The following is a 15926-nucleotide window of genomic DNA, read 5'->3' on the forward strand; positions in this document are numbered from 1 at the left end:
TCCTTAGCTAAGGCTGGATTGATTTCAAATGCTATTCCTTTGTTCATGAAAAGCATAGATCTATCTATTTAAATAAGATGTTTTCCGTAATATCCTGGGAATGACACCATCCACATACTTATGAGAGGACAAAACCAATTATATTGTTTGTTTTTTAAATATAAGGACAATTCTCTATTTCACAGATATCTGTGTGTAATTAAAAGTAAATATGATCTCCCTTATATGTGGAAGCTAATGAACAAAATAAACTGACCAACAAAGTAGAAATAGAGGCATGGATGCAAGGAACAGACTGACAGCTGTCAGGGGGGAGGGAGAAGGGAGAGGCTGGATAAAAGAAGGTGAAGGGATTAGCCAAAGAACATATATGCATAACCCATGGACACAGACAACAGTGTGGTGATGGCCAGAGGGAAGGGGGAGTGGGGAATGGGTAGAGGTGGACAAACGGGGGATAATGGGGACATCTGTCATAGTGTCAATAGTAACAATAAAGTTAAAAAATAAATTTAAAATTAAAAAAATCAATACTTTGGAAAAGATTAGTTGTTTTCTGTTACTGAAACACGGGAAAGCTGATCAATTTGGACACTTACTAGCTGGTGTTAATTAGGCTGAGATCACAAGTTTGATCCCAATATGAAGCAACAAACTCTTTTTCTTTGTATGTGGACCAATGAACTCAACTTTGTTTACTGAAGTAAAATCATCTTTCATAATTATACCCTCCAAAAATTAATGGGGTGGGATAAAAAGTGGATTCATTAAGGCAAAGTTATCCTCACTACTGCAAAAACAAGTGACAGCCTGTGTATGTACTGTGTATGTATTGACCTGCTAAGTGTATGATGCCCTGGGCTTGTTAAAAGCAGGACTCAGATTCTGGCCATCCCACTTACTAGATGTGAATGACCTCGAAAGGTTACTAAGGCTCTTTGTGCTTCAGCATCCCCCTATATAAAAGCAGAATTAATAAAACCATCCACTATGTGTTTCTTGGAAAGATTAAAGGATATAGACGCGGTATACTGCTCAGCAAGGTAACTGGCACATGGTAATCTAAATCTTCTAATGCATTCAATAACCAGGGTGAGCTGTTTTTCAACTACTTCAGTTGCAGTTAAAATTATTTGTAAAATAAACCTTGAAAACTGGCTAAATTTAGTTCTCTAGTGGGGAGTAGATACCTATGTTTCTCCTCCATTATGATTAAAACTTTCAGACTAATGAGCCTATGGCTACTATGCGTACTCGTCTTTAAATAGCATTCATCTCATAATGAACACAATTTTAAGTGTAGACATTTACTTCCCAAGGAATGAGAAGGTTGTGTTTTGTTTTGTTTTCAGTCATCCGACAGTAGGTAAAAAAGGAAAGCTGGTCAGAGGCATGAGTTTTTAGCAGCCGTTCTCAGTTTTGACTGTACTTTGGAATCATCTGGTGAGCATTTTTTAAAAATAAGATGGCACATGGTTATTTCCCCAAGAAATGTTGATTTAATTGGTCTATGCTGATACCTGGGTGGCAGGAGGTGTTATGGGCTTCTAGCAGGTGATGTCAATGTGCAGCCGAGGTTGAGAACCACCATGGTTAAAGAACATTTGGCCACTAGGTAAGGTCAGAATGTGATCCATCTCTAATTTATACAGTCAACCTCTCCACTTCCAGCTGCACAATGCGGAACCTTTTTGAAGGCAAAGGGAGGGGGGGAAATCTTAAAATTATGTTTCCATTACTTTTTCACAAACACTAGGATCTATAAATTGAAGTTTTGAGGGAGGATGCTGTTAGGCCACATCTTAATGATAAATTTGTTCATCTTTGGCTAAATACCAGTCATGGATTCACATCATCCTTGGCCTACTATAATTCAGCAAGGTTGTCTATGCTATGATAGAACTGTAGAATTATCCTGAAGGACCAATGTGAGATTTATAACACACATAATCAAAAAAGAGGGTTATCCTCTCTTCTTCATGCTGTTCTTACCTGTGCTCATGGGGTATCATGGAATTCCAGGGCTGGCATTTGATGCCACTCTTAGTGATAGATACCGTTCCTTTGTAGCTACCTCCTTTACCAATAATGCAGTTTCTAATATAGTCTATCAGAAGAAAGCAGAGACAAAGGCTATAACTATGGGTAACATGCAGTATATTTCTAAAAGTAAAAGAAACTTCCATTCAAACCTTTAAGTAATTAACACTTGTAAACTACTGTTTCTCGAATCGTATTGAAATGTATTGCCTAAAGCTTCTACTAATATTTTCAAAATAATACATTTCAGAATAATCCAAAACAAGAACAACAAAAAGACTATTGAGAAGTTTTAATTTTGTGAGCATATTCTTCGATAACTGAAGATATTAGTCTATGTATTTAACATAGTCTCTACACTCAACTGGCCAAACTTAATTTGGCAGAATGATTTGCTCAATTATGCAGACCAAGTTAAGAAAATATTAAGAATGAAAATTAATGGATTTATAAAACCTATAATGAATTCAGAGTTACTTTAAGATAATAAAAATAACTAATTTGTCTTTTAGTAAAATGGTGTGGGTTTTGTATATACGTGTGTGTGTGTGTGTGTGTGTGTGATATAATTATATTATTTTGATTTTTTCCATATTTTTGCTAATATTTCCATTGCTAAATTGCAGGGCAATCAAATTGAAACATGCTGAATATTTCTGTCAAACAATATCAACTATAATACAGTTGTTAGTTGAAGATGGTCTTATACTAGAGTATGAATTATATTTAGGATTTGTAGAATTATTGGGGTGTATAAATATCATCTTATTTTCTACCATGAAACCATCTTAATTTAATTTATACATATACCATATTATAAGAAAATATCTGTGTATATTACCAAATACCTAAATTAATAAGATAATATGATTGAAGGAAGCATTAAAATTAATGCTATTATCATAAATACAATCCATAACTATTTCTTGTGATGAGAGATTTATCTTCTCAAATTCATATTTATTTAACACTCTTCAATAATTTGATATCATTCTGCTTTTTACAAAGTAAGTACCTTGTGACTATAATATTAGAATACTAAAATGACAAATTAACAAAAAAATTGGTCTCAATTCTTCTTTTAAAAAAATTTTATTAGCCTGGCCAGTGTTTGTACCACAAACTATGAACCAGGAGATCAAGCTTCAATTCTCAGTCGGGGCACATGCCTGGGATGTGGTTTTCATCCTCAGTGGGGGGCATGCAGGAGGCAGCCAATCAATGATTATCATTATGGCTGTTTCTATCTTTTTCTTCCTTTCCTTTCCTTTCAGAAAATCAATAAAGATATATATATATATATATATATATATATATATATATATATATATATAGTTTTAAAGAACATAATAATTAGAAATAGATCCAACTATTTTTTCAATATCTCCACATTTGTTATTATCAGCAATTATCACTATAACTTAGATATTTAAAGTTATTAAAATTTAAAATACTATAGTAATCCCCAAATTTGCTGTAATGTAAGATGTCAAACTAATAGCTTAAGGTGGCACTTTCCAAAATGACATGGGGAATACCATTTCTAGGAGAGGCTCCTAGAAATAAACTGAGAAGAGGTGATCTAATGATGGGAAGTTTGGGAAATGATCTCTGTAATCAAGTGTCATTCTATTGTCAAGTCTCTAGTGTCGTCTGTCTTCACAGATGAATTGACTGCATAATAGATCCAGTACATAACAGAAAAATCCATGAGAAAGAGAACTGTGGCAGAAATTTACAGACTTTTACACTTGATTTCATTATGGGTATTTAGAAAGTGGCCAGTTACCTTTGTTTTCGTAGAGGTCGAATTCATGGCCAGACTGTTTTTTCACTCCAGTTGACATGCTATTGAAAGGGAACCAGAGGCATCGTTTTCTTGCTTTATCAAAAACAAAGGCCCTGAAAAAAATATCTGAATGAAAAGAAGGAATACTACTATTTATACAGTTTTTAAAGATTGGGCACATGGTTTAACCAAGGAGGGCAATAACAAGTCTTTCTAAACTAAAATTATAAATGCAAAAATCTCTTAACCATAAATAGTAAAGTATTTGATAACATTTTATACATAAGAACCGATGTTGGAATTCTGAAGTGTTTTCTTCCCATTAAGAAATGATATTAAATTCCTCACTATGCTACTTATGATGCCACCATGGACAAGCCTTCATTTCTTAGTATTTTGACAACTTTTGAATAATATGAATAAGGGGAAATAATTTTTATAAAACAAATACAAAAAAGACATAAAATTTTAGAAAATATTTTACTTATTATTTTATATTTTATTTACTACAATTCATTCTATATCCATAACTTCAAAACATATTCATAAACTTTGTGCTTTGATTTACATACAAGTATTTTAAAATATCTACCTGTTAAAAACATTTTACAGCTGACATAGTAATTAAAAGCAAAACATAAAAGTATTATTTTTGTAGCTGTGGCAGAATAACTTGATAAGACAAGACACTGGGGGGGGTAGGGGAGACCAGGGGAAGGTCAAGGGGAGAGAAAAAAAAAGGAGACAAATGTAATACTTTAAGCAATAAAACAAATTTTTAAAAAAAGAATTGGCTAATAATAGATTTGTATTGTGATCTGGTAGACTATAAGCTTATGCCATACATGTTAAATTCCCTCTTTCCTTATTGTAGTGTTAGGGGGAGAGTGTTAAATGACCTTGAAACCATAGTAATTATATAAGTAACATATATAAAAATAAACAAACATTTAAAAATAAATCAATAGCGTCCCACTTAACTTTACATTAAAATAAAAATGTAGCAAACATATATAAACTACTTTTCTATATGGCTTTGACATGAGATAACTTTGCAGGAGCCCCATGGGGAACGTGCAAGATTAGCCTCTGTGAATACAATGTGGTTACATCTGGAAAGTGAGGGACAGGGTCTCCAGCTCACTGATTTAATTCCCTTTTTTCTCTTCTTCCATTACTCTGCCATATTCTCTCAGAAAACTGTTTCCTTCGACCATTGTACACTCCATAGGGACTGGACCCTGGCTGTCAAATTTAAGTTTGACTTTAAGAGTTTGACTTTATCTTAGCCTGATTTTAATTATCAACTTTATTTCCAGAATTAGTTGGTCATGGCAGGAGGGCAATTCAGTAAGAGTAACTCAGTCATGGCTTGAAGAGGAATGCCCCCTGTTTTCTTCTCTTGAGCCAATGGATGAATGGCAATTTTCTGAAGAGCTTAGAACCAGGCACTCTGGTTATCTTTCCTACCCAGCAAAGGAACATTTCAATCTCTATGAAATAATTGTGTTGATCCCTTCTCAAGAGAAAAGAGTGTTTGACAATGCTCCACTCCATGCCTACTCAATCGCAAATGCTTTCACACAGCTTTGTTGGTATTTTCCAACGTTTTCCTATATTTGCCCTTGTTTGCCAATGATTCTAGTCCATATAACAAGTCGGCAAAAATATCATGTAATTCATTAAGAACCTAATTTCAGAGTATCACAGTATATATATTTAATTCTGAATAACTAATGTATTTAGTGTTTCCAAACACTTATGTATAAGACACACATATTGGGATAGATAAGTGAGAAGGATGATACAATTTCTAGGCAGGAAAACTTGGGCTGTGCATGGGTTTTATTACATGTGATTTTCTGTACAGGTTGCCATAAATTTGCAGACTAAATTTAACTCAACCAGAATATGGTAGGAAAATATGAAACCTCATATACATGGGGTATATAAAGATATATTAATCAGGTCACATGTGTTCTCCCATGAAGCAAATTCATTTTCGTTTCTACTAAATACAACAAAGGAAAAGGTTTTTTTGTTTTGTTTTGTTTTGGTTTTAATAGGCATAAGGCTGATTAATGTGAAAAATGAAAGGTAGCAATACTTTCCTTACTTGTGGATTCAGGAGAGTGTATTGTCAGATTCAGAGTTAAAAACCAACAATGATTGTGGTTCTCTAATTCTCTATGCCCTGCCCTTCCAACCCCAAGGGGGGAAATACAGTAAATCCAACCTCCTCAGTTGCCAGAAGAACATCTCCATAAATCTGCACAGCTGAGATGCTGATTGAGAGTGGTTTTCTCTAATTTATTTTTAACTAACTCAAGGCTTTTATCAGAAAGTCAGGGAAAGAAGCAGAATCATCATAGGAAAATACTTGCAAAGTCAATCCCCCACTATTCTTGCCAAGAAATATCTCCCTGAAAGTGGCAGTTTGGCTATAAAATACTTCCAGAGGAGTTGTAAATGGATAGAAAGGAGATAGTCTCTCCTCCCTCTAAATCTATTGAAGTTATTCTCTGACCATGTCCTTTCCCCTCAGGCCCATAACGTTCATTTCTCTGAGAAAGGCGAGATGAAATTCAGACCACTTGCCATGACATTACTAAATCTGTGTTCACATTATGTGTCATGACCCAAATGTTATAGAGCAGAATTTAAAATTTACAGGGTGTCATGCTAAATCCTCTAACATGTGGGATGAAATAGGGAATGAAAGGGAGGAAAGTAAGTGAGGGGAGAAATGTTTATGGAGAAGAACTAGGAAACACATTTTCCTTGGGCAGTTAGGATGAAAGTGTCACCTTCATGGCCCAAAATTCCAAATTGCATCCTCTGGGATTACTAGCAAAGTAGTAAGGAATTCTCTGTGAGATCATGCAGGGACTTTCACAAGTAAGAGAACTCACTCTGAGTCCCCTCCTGCCTCTCTGAATTACCCCATCACTTTTCATCTATAACGTCATCATCACTACCCTGGCCGTAACAGTCTCTGCTGCTGACACCAACCCCTCTAGTTTTTAATCTAATTCTCTCAACACCTTTTATTTAAATCCCTAAAGACATTGACATAAGTTACAGTAAATTTTGGCTATTGTCCAACTTATATTCTGAAAATTTCTTCACTCTTGAAAGAAAAAAAAAATGTTTACTCTGAATAAAATATTTTAAATGTTTTCTAAAACATTTAAAAGTGAGATAAAAGTAAATCTAATTACCTTTCAGTTCCTAAAGTTCAATTGTTTATAAGATGAGAAATATAAATTCCATAACCAAAGCCACCATGAGGTCTAAAAGATATCAGTTTATATGTACTTCCTTACTCATATTTCCATCAATTGAGAGCTAAGTCTTCTGTTGTAATGTGTTTAACACTAAAGTCAAGCTTATAATTTTAAGGGCAAATCACATTAAATACAAAAACAAAAACAAAAACAAAAACCATGATGATAATAAGTACATACTGTATTTGGAAAGTTTTCCTAAGAACAAAATGAAGAAACTTACTTGCAAGTAAATGGAAGTCCTTTATTCCTAATACACCTATTAGCACACTGGTCTGCAGCGTTCATTTTTTTTGTTTTTATCTTCAGTAATGGGTCTTCTTTAAATAGAGTAGTCTTTGCTGACTTTTTGAATTCATGAAGTGTGTTTCTTCTTTTCTTCTGTCCTTCTATTAATAATAATTTAAAAAACACACATGAGGAATATGCTTTTGAGGCTAACATACAAAAAATCCTTAAAGATCATCCACAAAATAATGATTCTATCTGACAACATACTAGACCTCCAGGAGTTAGGGACAGAGTGAAGTGGGCAATGATAGTCTCTGATAGTTAAGAGAAAAAAAGAATATTATAATCAGTGAAGAATAAATAACTTGTCATGTAGAGTCACTTCACTCATCTACATTCTTTCAAATTAAGGATGTTTTTAAAAATTAGGGCAGAGTTCACTCTAAAGAAATAAATAACATGATATTCTCCAAACAGTATGAAAGCAAGGGCCAGGGCATATCATATCATGCTCTATAATTAAATTTGTCATTTCCTCCCATAAGTGGTCTGTATGTAATTTATAGTATTAATTAAACAAGCCCATTCAATAACAGATAAGAAACTTCTCACTAAAATTGGGACAGTGGACACATTTTTCTGACTTGCTCTTTAAAATATTTCATACTATTCATATTTTAGCTCTTCTCATTTCCCACATTAGTGACTTCTGTTCTTAGTATCATTGAACTGTTTGTCTTGAAATCAATCCAAATGCTGCAAATCAAATGTGTGTAAAGCTTCATCCTTTAATGTAACAACATCATTTTTCTTCAGGAAAGTGCTCGACAAGGCGCCTAGATAGCATGAATCCTCCTATTAAAAACCCGAGAACAGAACTAAAACATCCTAAAAGATGTAATCCATTGAATAACATCAGAGTATCATGAACTTGCTTCTTTATTCTCAATTTGCCTAAAGTTGTCTGGTTTGTAATGATGATCACCCTCTTTACCATGAGGATAAAAATGTCTAAGAGACTGCAGCTATTGTATAATGAGGATAGACATAGCTGTGCCCTCCTCTGCCTGTCAATCCTTTTGAACACCTTATAAGAAAGGCAGCAATAATATATTCATTTTAAAGATGTAGATACCAAGACACAGGGGAAAATTGACCACTTACAAGATCTGACTCGAAACCCAGCTGCCTTAGCTTCAGAACCCCCACTCTTAAACACTTATGATGCCTTCTTTTCTGTTAGCATTGCTAAGAAAGAATGTGAGAATATGGCTTGTAAATATTTCATGAAGATTTAGATTAGAGCCATCAGTACAGAAGTAAGTTGGACAGTAGAACAGACAATGCATTCCTGGCTTTTATATGTGGTGAAATGTGTCAAGAAAAGAGAATGAAAATTTTTGTCTAAAAAAATTGGAACTATGGCTAGTAGAGTGAGGTACCAAGAATGGCATTGTACTCTTAAGTTTGCCAGCAACCACTGGCTCCAGTTGGTTTATTAAGAGGACAGATGCTACTCATTAATGTCTTTCCTAACCTGAAGTTCACAATAAATAAGAGAAAACATGAAGTCTTCTACATGTCTAGTTCTCTATAAAACTCCAGAACACAGGGTCCAAAAGACTGGTATTAATTTCTGTAGTAATGCTTTCATTTTTTTAGCTTTTCTTTGCCCTACAAGATTAAATGGCTATGGCACAACAGATATAATTTAAAAGACATTTTAACATAGAAATTCAATCAACCAAATAATCTATCAACATGTTTTTTATTGAGTGCGGACCAAATGCCTTGCATAACGTTGGCAGACAGATGATAATTCTGGCATTCTCATTGACTCGCCAGATGACTTTGTTTAATTACCTGAAATGCTAATATCCCAATTACTCAATCTAAGAAAAATAAAAGTTGTATTATAGTTGAACTAAAAGGAGCTATTTAAACCATACTCATTAAGTAAATATTTGGAAACCAATTTGAATAAATAATGTTATTAATATGCAAAGTTTTACTTTTGTTTTTGAAATTTTATTCTTTAATTTCTGGCATAAGAGTTAAACTTACTCTCCCAAGCAAAAAATAAAAAATAAAAAAAAAATAGTAGAATTCTTTTCAAATTTTGGTTTATAATATAGGACCATGTTAATGGAAGATAAGTTTCTTCATTAAGAGGTTCTCCTTCATTTGACCTTAGTGCACTATTTCACAGGTGCTATGAAATGTTTCACAGCATAATAATCATCTGATTTCCTACACAAATAGAAATATTTCTTAGAAACAAATATAGTTAATAGATGCAGATCATTTATTTAAAAAATTGTCCACCAAAATGGAAGCATTATATATATCAAATGAATTCTGTTAACTAAAAATATTAAATTAAAAATGACCTCATGAATATGTATTTATTATACACATTTAAGTGAGAGAGAAATTTAAAAAGTCCAAGACTAACATTAAATTCAGATATGTATTTTACTAACTATTGAAAAAAAATAGAATCCCTGGTCAATGCTCTGCTTTTTTTCTTGATACCATGTAATATGAAAGCAAGCATGGAAGACTACTGTGAGAAAAAAGTCTCTGTGGGTTTGCTGGTTGTGTTTAATTCTACAGCTCCTCAGTTGTCCTATTGAAATGTGTTAATGTGTGGCTGTACCTCATAAAAATAGTCTACTCTTGCTTGCTGATAAATTTTCCCATCACTACATTTCATCTAAAGATCAAAAAGCATTCTAAAAGGCAAATAAGTCCATGATTTCCCTTTACTAGATAATAAATAGGAGTGAAAGGCTTATCTGGGCTACAAAAGCTAATCAGAGGCGATCAGAACCAGATACCAGGATTCCCTTTCCACTATTCATTTGTCATGACTTAGACGCTTTCCCTTATAATTCAGTCATTTCTACTGGATCAGTAACATATACTCAAAAATGTGAAGTTCAGGCTAATTGTACATCATGTAACCCCATACACCTATAAACTTAATTTCTTCTTCAATAAAAGAAAACTTCAAAACAGAAGTCATTAAAAAGCAGCATCCAAAAAGAATTATCTTCCATATGTAGTAACAACTGATGCTTATTTTACTGAAAACAGTTAAAAGACAAGTTTAATTTGGGAAGAAACTCAAAAATATCTTTGGATCAGATTTTGCCCTACTAATTTTGTGCATGGCTGTTAGTTGAAGTTTATAAACAAAATAGTGAAATGAAATCAAAGGGTGGGAGAGCACTCCAACTTTGTCATGTTTCCTGTACTTGAAATTGTAACGACTTTTTCCTCTTCTCCCAGTCTGGGAAACATTCTGGGAGCTGTGTTTCCTGAAGGACATAAAGTCCCTATTTTAGAACTGAAATCATTAGGATTGTAGTGAAAACCGACAAACAGAGAGTAGGGTCAAATGTATCAAGGTGCTTGAAGAAAGACACATTTCTCCCTCTGGTCCCTGGGCCTCACACTCATTTCTCTCAGTACCTCATATATTTTCTTCTCTGTGTGGACTAACCATTGACTTCAAAGGAAAATCGTGCAAGGAAAGGATTTGCAGGGTGTAGAAAGATGCAGGAATCTGGCTCTACATATTCTGAGAAACCTACCCACATGATTAGTGATTAACAGCTTGAAGTGGCAAGATGTTAAGATGAAAGTATACAAATAATTAATGGGAAGGAATGGTTGTGACAGGAGATTTTAAACTTCTCAAAGGCAGGAATCATAAATACTGGTCCAGAATTTCATTGCAGTTATCTAGGAACTTGGAAATCACAATCATCTCCCCTTCTGCAGAGAAGGTAATAGCATCACAAATAAAGATGTCAAGAAGAAAGGCATCCTGTCAGACTTCAATCAAATGTTGATATTTGAGAAGCAGCAAAGAGATTTGCAAAATGAAGCAATGTTCCGTAGGAGGTTAGGGGCCTCCCTAGACATTTCCCTTCTCTTTCATTCCATTCTCTTTCATTCCATTTCATTTCATCCCATAAAGCTCCTGTTCTCTTCCTCTGCTGTTTCTGCCTACCACGCTCCATCCACACAGCAACCAAAACAACTACACTGTCAAGTACCTTGTCAACTCGAAAACTTGCAGCAGCTGCCCACAGTTTTTCTTAAATTTCTTAGCAAAATGGATTCTTTAAAGGCTGTTTCAATTGATTTCACAATTATTGGCTTCAGTATAAATATTTTTTAATCCCATATATTTCATTCACATAGATTTGGGTAAGACACTCAGGTCTATTCCTTCACTAAGATAATTTAAGGTCTTTAACCTCAATTTTCTCGTGTTAGATGAGTCCAACAGTGCCAATCTTATTAGAATTAAGTAAGTTTCACTTTTAGAGCTTGGTCCATAACAGTTGCTCAGTAATGTAGGTTTCTTCCTCATTTGTTCATCTTATGTCCCCCACAGTAGATGCTCATTTAATGCTTCAGCAGTTACAAGGGATTAGATATTTATTTCCAGTGTAGTTAGGAACAGATAAAGGGTAATTCTCTGTGTAAGAACTTCTATAAACATGGCTCAGTCCACTGCATTGAATATTTCTTAAAAAACTTTTCAGTAAAATATCTCCATAATGCATTCTGCTCAGAACTGCTTGTCACTTTACTATAGTATCCAATTCTTTCCTAACATTGCATGATTTTACAATATGTACAATAAGATAAATCAAAAAGTATCACTGAAGCAAGTAACAACAACAAAAATTTTAAATGTTCATCATTAGATGAAACTGAAAAGAACAAACTTTCTTTCTGTGTCCTAAGAGGGCTATCCATGTTTTCCATTTTGAAGAATGTTATTTAAAAAAAAAAAACAACTATCAACATAAACTTGCCACCCAAACAAAGGCAGACCCTCTTTTGATGACAATTTGACCATTATACACTTCAGGAATTATTCACAGCATATCTGTAATTCCCAATTGGCCTCTCCTTGCCTGCCAGCACACTCTTGGGCTGCGTTTTCTCTACACTCAGGAAACGCAGTCATTTCAACATTAGCCAAAGTGAAATATAATTACGAATGTATATCTCCTGCCAAAACTTCATGATGCATGCCAAAAGCAAGTAGACATTGTCTATGGTTGATCTACTGTTTGGGTTTTCCACACTGTGTTCCCCTTGCAATAGCACAGATGATTTCAGGTAACCAGAGTCTATTTCAGACTTTAGCAACACTTTAATCTTTAAAAATGAAAGCCCTCAAAATATCAGCCATGATTTCAATTTATACTTAAATTCCCCTAAACCAGCGATGTCTTATAAGAATCTATTCTAACAGGGTACATCTCAAGCATGATAACCTGGTGATTGCACTAACTTCTTTTTCACCTCTTCAGAAGTCTAACCTACCTGTTTTCAAGCTGACCTTTCTAACACAGTGTTGTTTTCCAAAAGGACCGATTCACAGAAGAGAAGAAAGCCAGGTGGATTGAACGATTTCTTATCACTTAGCACATCCCTGATGTTTTCAACTCTTCTATTACATCAAGAGCTAGATCAGAGCTCTGACGAACTTCATATTTAACTTCTCTTAAAAAATACAGCCAGTTCTCTGTTTTAGATTATAAAAAGGCCATGTCTACCATCTGGGCATGTGTTCCATTCTTTTATTCCCCTGTGCCCACCCATGATGCTCACTACTTTCTCCCGCTGGCATCCCAGCCACTGCAATGATAATACAACCAAATGCAGATGTTTCCTCTTGCCCTGATAACAACAGAAAACGTCCCACAGCAGTAAATGAAGTTTCTCAACTTCCAGGCAATAGGAACTCCCAAGCAACTCCTTCCCAACCTGTAAATTCAGGGCAGAAAGTGAGACGCCGAAAGCAGCTCTGCAGCTTTACTCAAAGTTACACAATTTTGTTTTTTTCTGCCTTCCTTGCTCTGCAGTTTCAAAAAGACAGGCATCCATACCCAGAAAAACTGAGATCTTAGAAGGGAGGCTTTCTCTTTCATTTTCATAACATGCATAGACTCAGAGTTTCATCTGCCGTCTCCAAATGTTGACCTGCATAAAGCCATAATTTGGCTCTGAGTGTTTACAGAGTGATGTGGGGTCGTGGATGGTCATGGAAAAGTATCCTCTGGAAAAAAAAAATGAATCCCTGCGGCACTGACCATCACTCTCCCCTCGTCAGCCCAGACCTTCTGTTCAACTTTAAACTTGTCCAAACCATCCAAGTTCCAGCCAGTTTTGGCACTTCATCCCTACCCAGAAGTCCACACCTATTAAGCTAAGTGAGAAGGGGCTGGGTCATTAGGGAGTAAGGGTGGGGTGGGGAGACACGCTGAGGGGATGTTAATTATCACTTTAAATGCTTTGCAAAGAGATCAAAAGAAAGGACATTGAGAAGTTTAAAAAAACCCATAGGACATACTGAGCTAAGAAAGGATGCTGGGGACAGGGGGAAGAGAGAGCCCAGGGAAAGAATAGGTTAGCAAGAGATAGTGGAAATAATAACAAGGAGGGAGGGAAAACTCACCTGCATAGGGGATGGCGATGGGAAGCAGCAGGAGGTGGAGGAGGACATGCTGCAGCAGCAGGGCTGGCAGGAGTTTGGTCACCCACATGGTGCTGGGCGCTGGCGGGTCCCACTGGAGGAGATGCCTGGGTGGAGGAATCCTGTTCCGACTCAGCGCCTGAAAGAGCCAGTCGGCTCTGAGCGGCTTTTTATTGCAATGAGCTAAATTTGTTGTGTGATTAACTGGAAAGATCTAGGTCTGAACTCCCTCTTACGGTAAGAAACTGTTTAACAACAGCCCTTTACTCTCTTCCACCCCCTCCTTCCCTCACTACCCCCCCCCCCCCAACACCAAACAGATCCCAGTTCCCCGCGCCCCCCTCCCCCTCCACTTTCCAACTCTGCTTAGGAAAGAAACTTACAAAGGAAAGGTCACCTGGCCTGGGGCCAGCTTCAATTTGGAAGCTCGAGCTCCAGATCGGAGCGCTCCTATCCGAGCAGGGGAGGGAGGAGCAAGACTCAGCCCAATAGCTAAATCAAGGCACAGACAGAGACCCAATTCGCTCAATTTAAACAGAAAATACATGTGTTTACATATCTATTTGGGAAAAGAGGAAGGGGAAGCAGCAGAAGAAGAAAGCGAAGAGCTGCTTTTTAGTCAAATGTGCCTTCGCTCCTGAGCCGTCTAGTTTCACTGCTAGAGCAATCTAGGTATTCAAAACCCTGGCACAGGTGCCCAGGGGGTGAGAGGCAGGGTGGGAGGAGGAGGCAGGCAGGAGGCAGAGCGCAGGCAAGCCCAGTCCAGGTAGAAAGAAGTTAGGTGAGAAAAGGGTGTGGTAATATATGGGCAAAATAAATAAGCAAACAAACGCAGCCACACTGTCAGGTGGGAAAATTGACCCTGTCCAAAGCACTCAGAGCAGGCAGTTTTTTCAGAAGCTGTGCTAAGCCCCCCAGAATCACCACAAATATACCCAAAGTGCCTCAGGGAAACTTGTCTGATCTGGGGTCTGATAAAATCTGGTCATGCTCTCAAAATGTCTAAGGTTCTGCGATTATCCACTGCCTGTTGGATGGATAAATGTAGAATGGACTATATGTCCTTGTACACATGTACACACATACACAGTCACACACACATATGTCTATATGACGTGCGCACCGTCAAAGAATTTCTCTGGAAATCTCTCAAGCGGTTTCAATACAGCAGTGATGAATGGACCTCTCTTCTTAAGCTCCATCCCCCTGCATTCACCCACCAGCCTCCCAAAATCGAAATGGAGGGATGAAGAGCTGGAGCAGGGTGTGTGTGTGGGGGCGGGGGGGGGGGGTGAAGGGGAGAGAGACACGACTCATTTCTGTAGATTCTTTGTGAAATCATTGCCCAGACTTTGCATTTATTGAGAGGATTTGTCTCGGCACTACTCTGGTTACTTTGGGCAAGCACTTGCTTTATTTTTAATGGACTGGGTGTTAGGGGGGCGGGGATAGTTGCCACATGTGTCTCTGAGATGAGCACCAGTGGGAAGCAGTGTCTCTGTGGACAGAGGAAGGGAAAGTGAACATAATGTGAGAATGACTCTGGAGCAGGGTGTTGAGCAAAATTAAAGCCATCCACAGAGCAGCCTTATCTGCACCTACAACTCTGCTTTCTCCTCCTCTTGCTCTACCCATCCTCACCTCCAGAAAACACACACACACACACACACACACACACACACACACACACACCACAAGATTGCAGGATAGCTAGAGAAGTGGGGGCTTAAGACAACCACTTTGAGGAATCCATTTTATATCACCTTTTTATTGCTAACTTTTCTGTTTGATCATTTTCTCCTTATAAAAACAAAACCAATCAAATTTAAAAGTCATTTGTCCCCTCGCTCTGGTGTCCCAAGTAACCATTTCACTTTCCTTTGACTTTCTATTACAGTTTTTGGAAAATGTCACTTTCAGTGTATTGCCTGACCACGATCCTAAATTGTACCATGGCATCTCTTGGACTGTATTAGGGATTCCAACTCCTTTTAAAGAAGCTAGATTTTTCTTGAAGTAAATTCTTGTAGGTAAACAATGAAGGAGACAAGTTTTTCTGCTCTCTCACACA

General features: G+C 36.5%; 1 protein-coding gene across 1 annotated transcript in view; it reads right to left on the reverse strand.

The window, feature by feature from the left end:
- Positions 1–14144, reverse strand: part of HGF (hepatocyte growth factor) — a 69142-nt gene extending 54998 nt beyond the window's left edge. Inside the window, exons 1-4 of the mRNA XM_081102775.1 lie at positions 13838–14144; positions 7340–7505; positions 3830–3942; positions 1993–2107 (exon numbers count right to left, since the gene is read on the reverse strand). Of these exons, the coding sequence (XP_080958901.1) occupies positions 1993–2107; positions 3830–3942; positions 7340–7505; positions 13838–13925 (482 nt within the window). The 5' untranslated portion in view covers positions 13926–14144. The remainder of the gene's footprint in view (positions 1–1992; positions 2108–3829; positions 3943–7339; positions 7506–13837) is intronic.
- Between the last annotated feature and the right edge of the window lie 1782 nt (positions 14145–15926).

Source organism: Myotis nattereri (assembly GCF_964212035.1).
Source record: "Myotis nattereri genome assembly, chromosome: 11".
In the NCBI taxonomy this organism is placed as follows: Eukaryota; Metazoa; Chordata; class Mammalia; order Chiroptera; family Vespertilionidae; genus Myotis; species Myotis nattereri.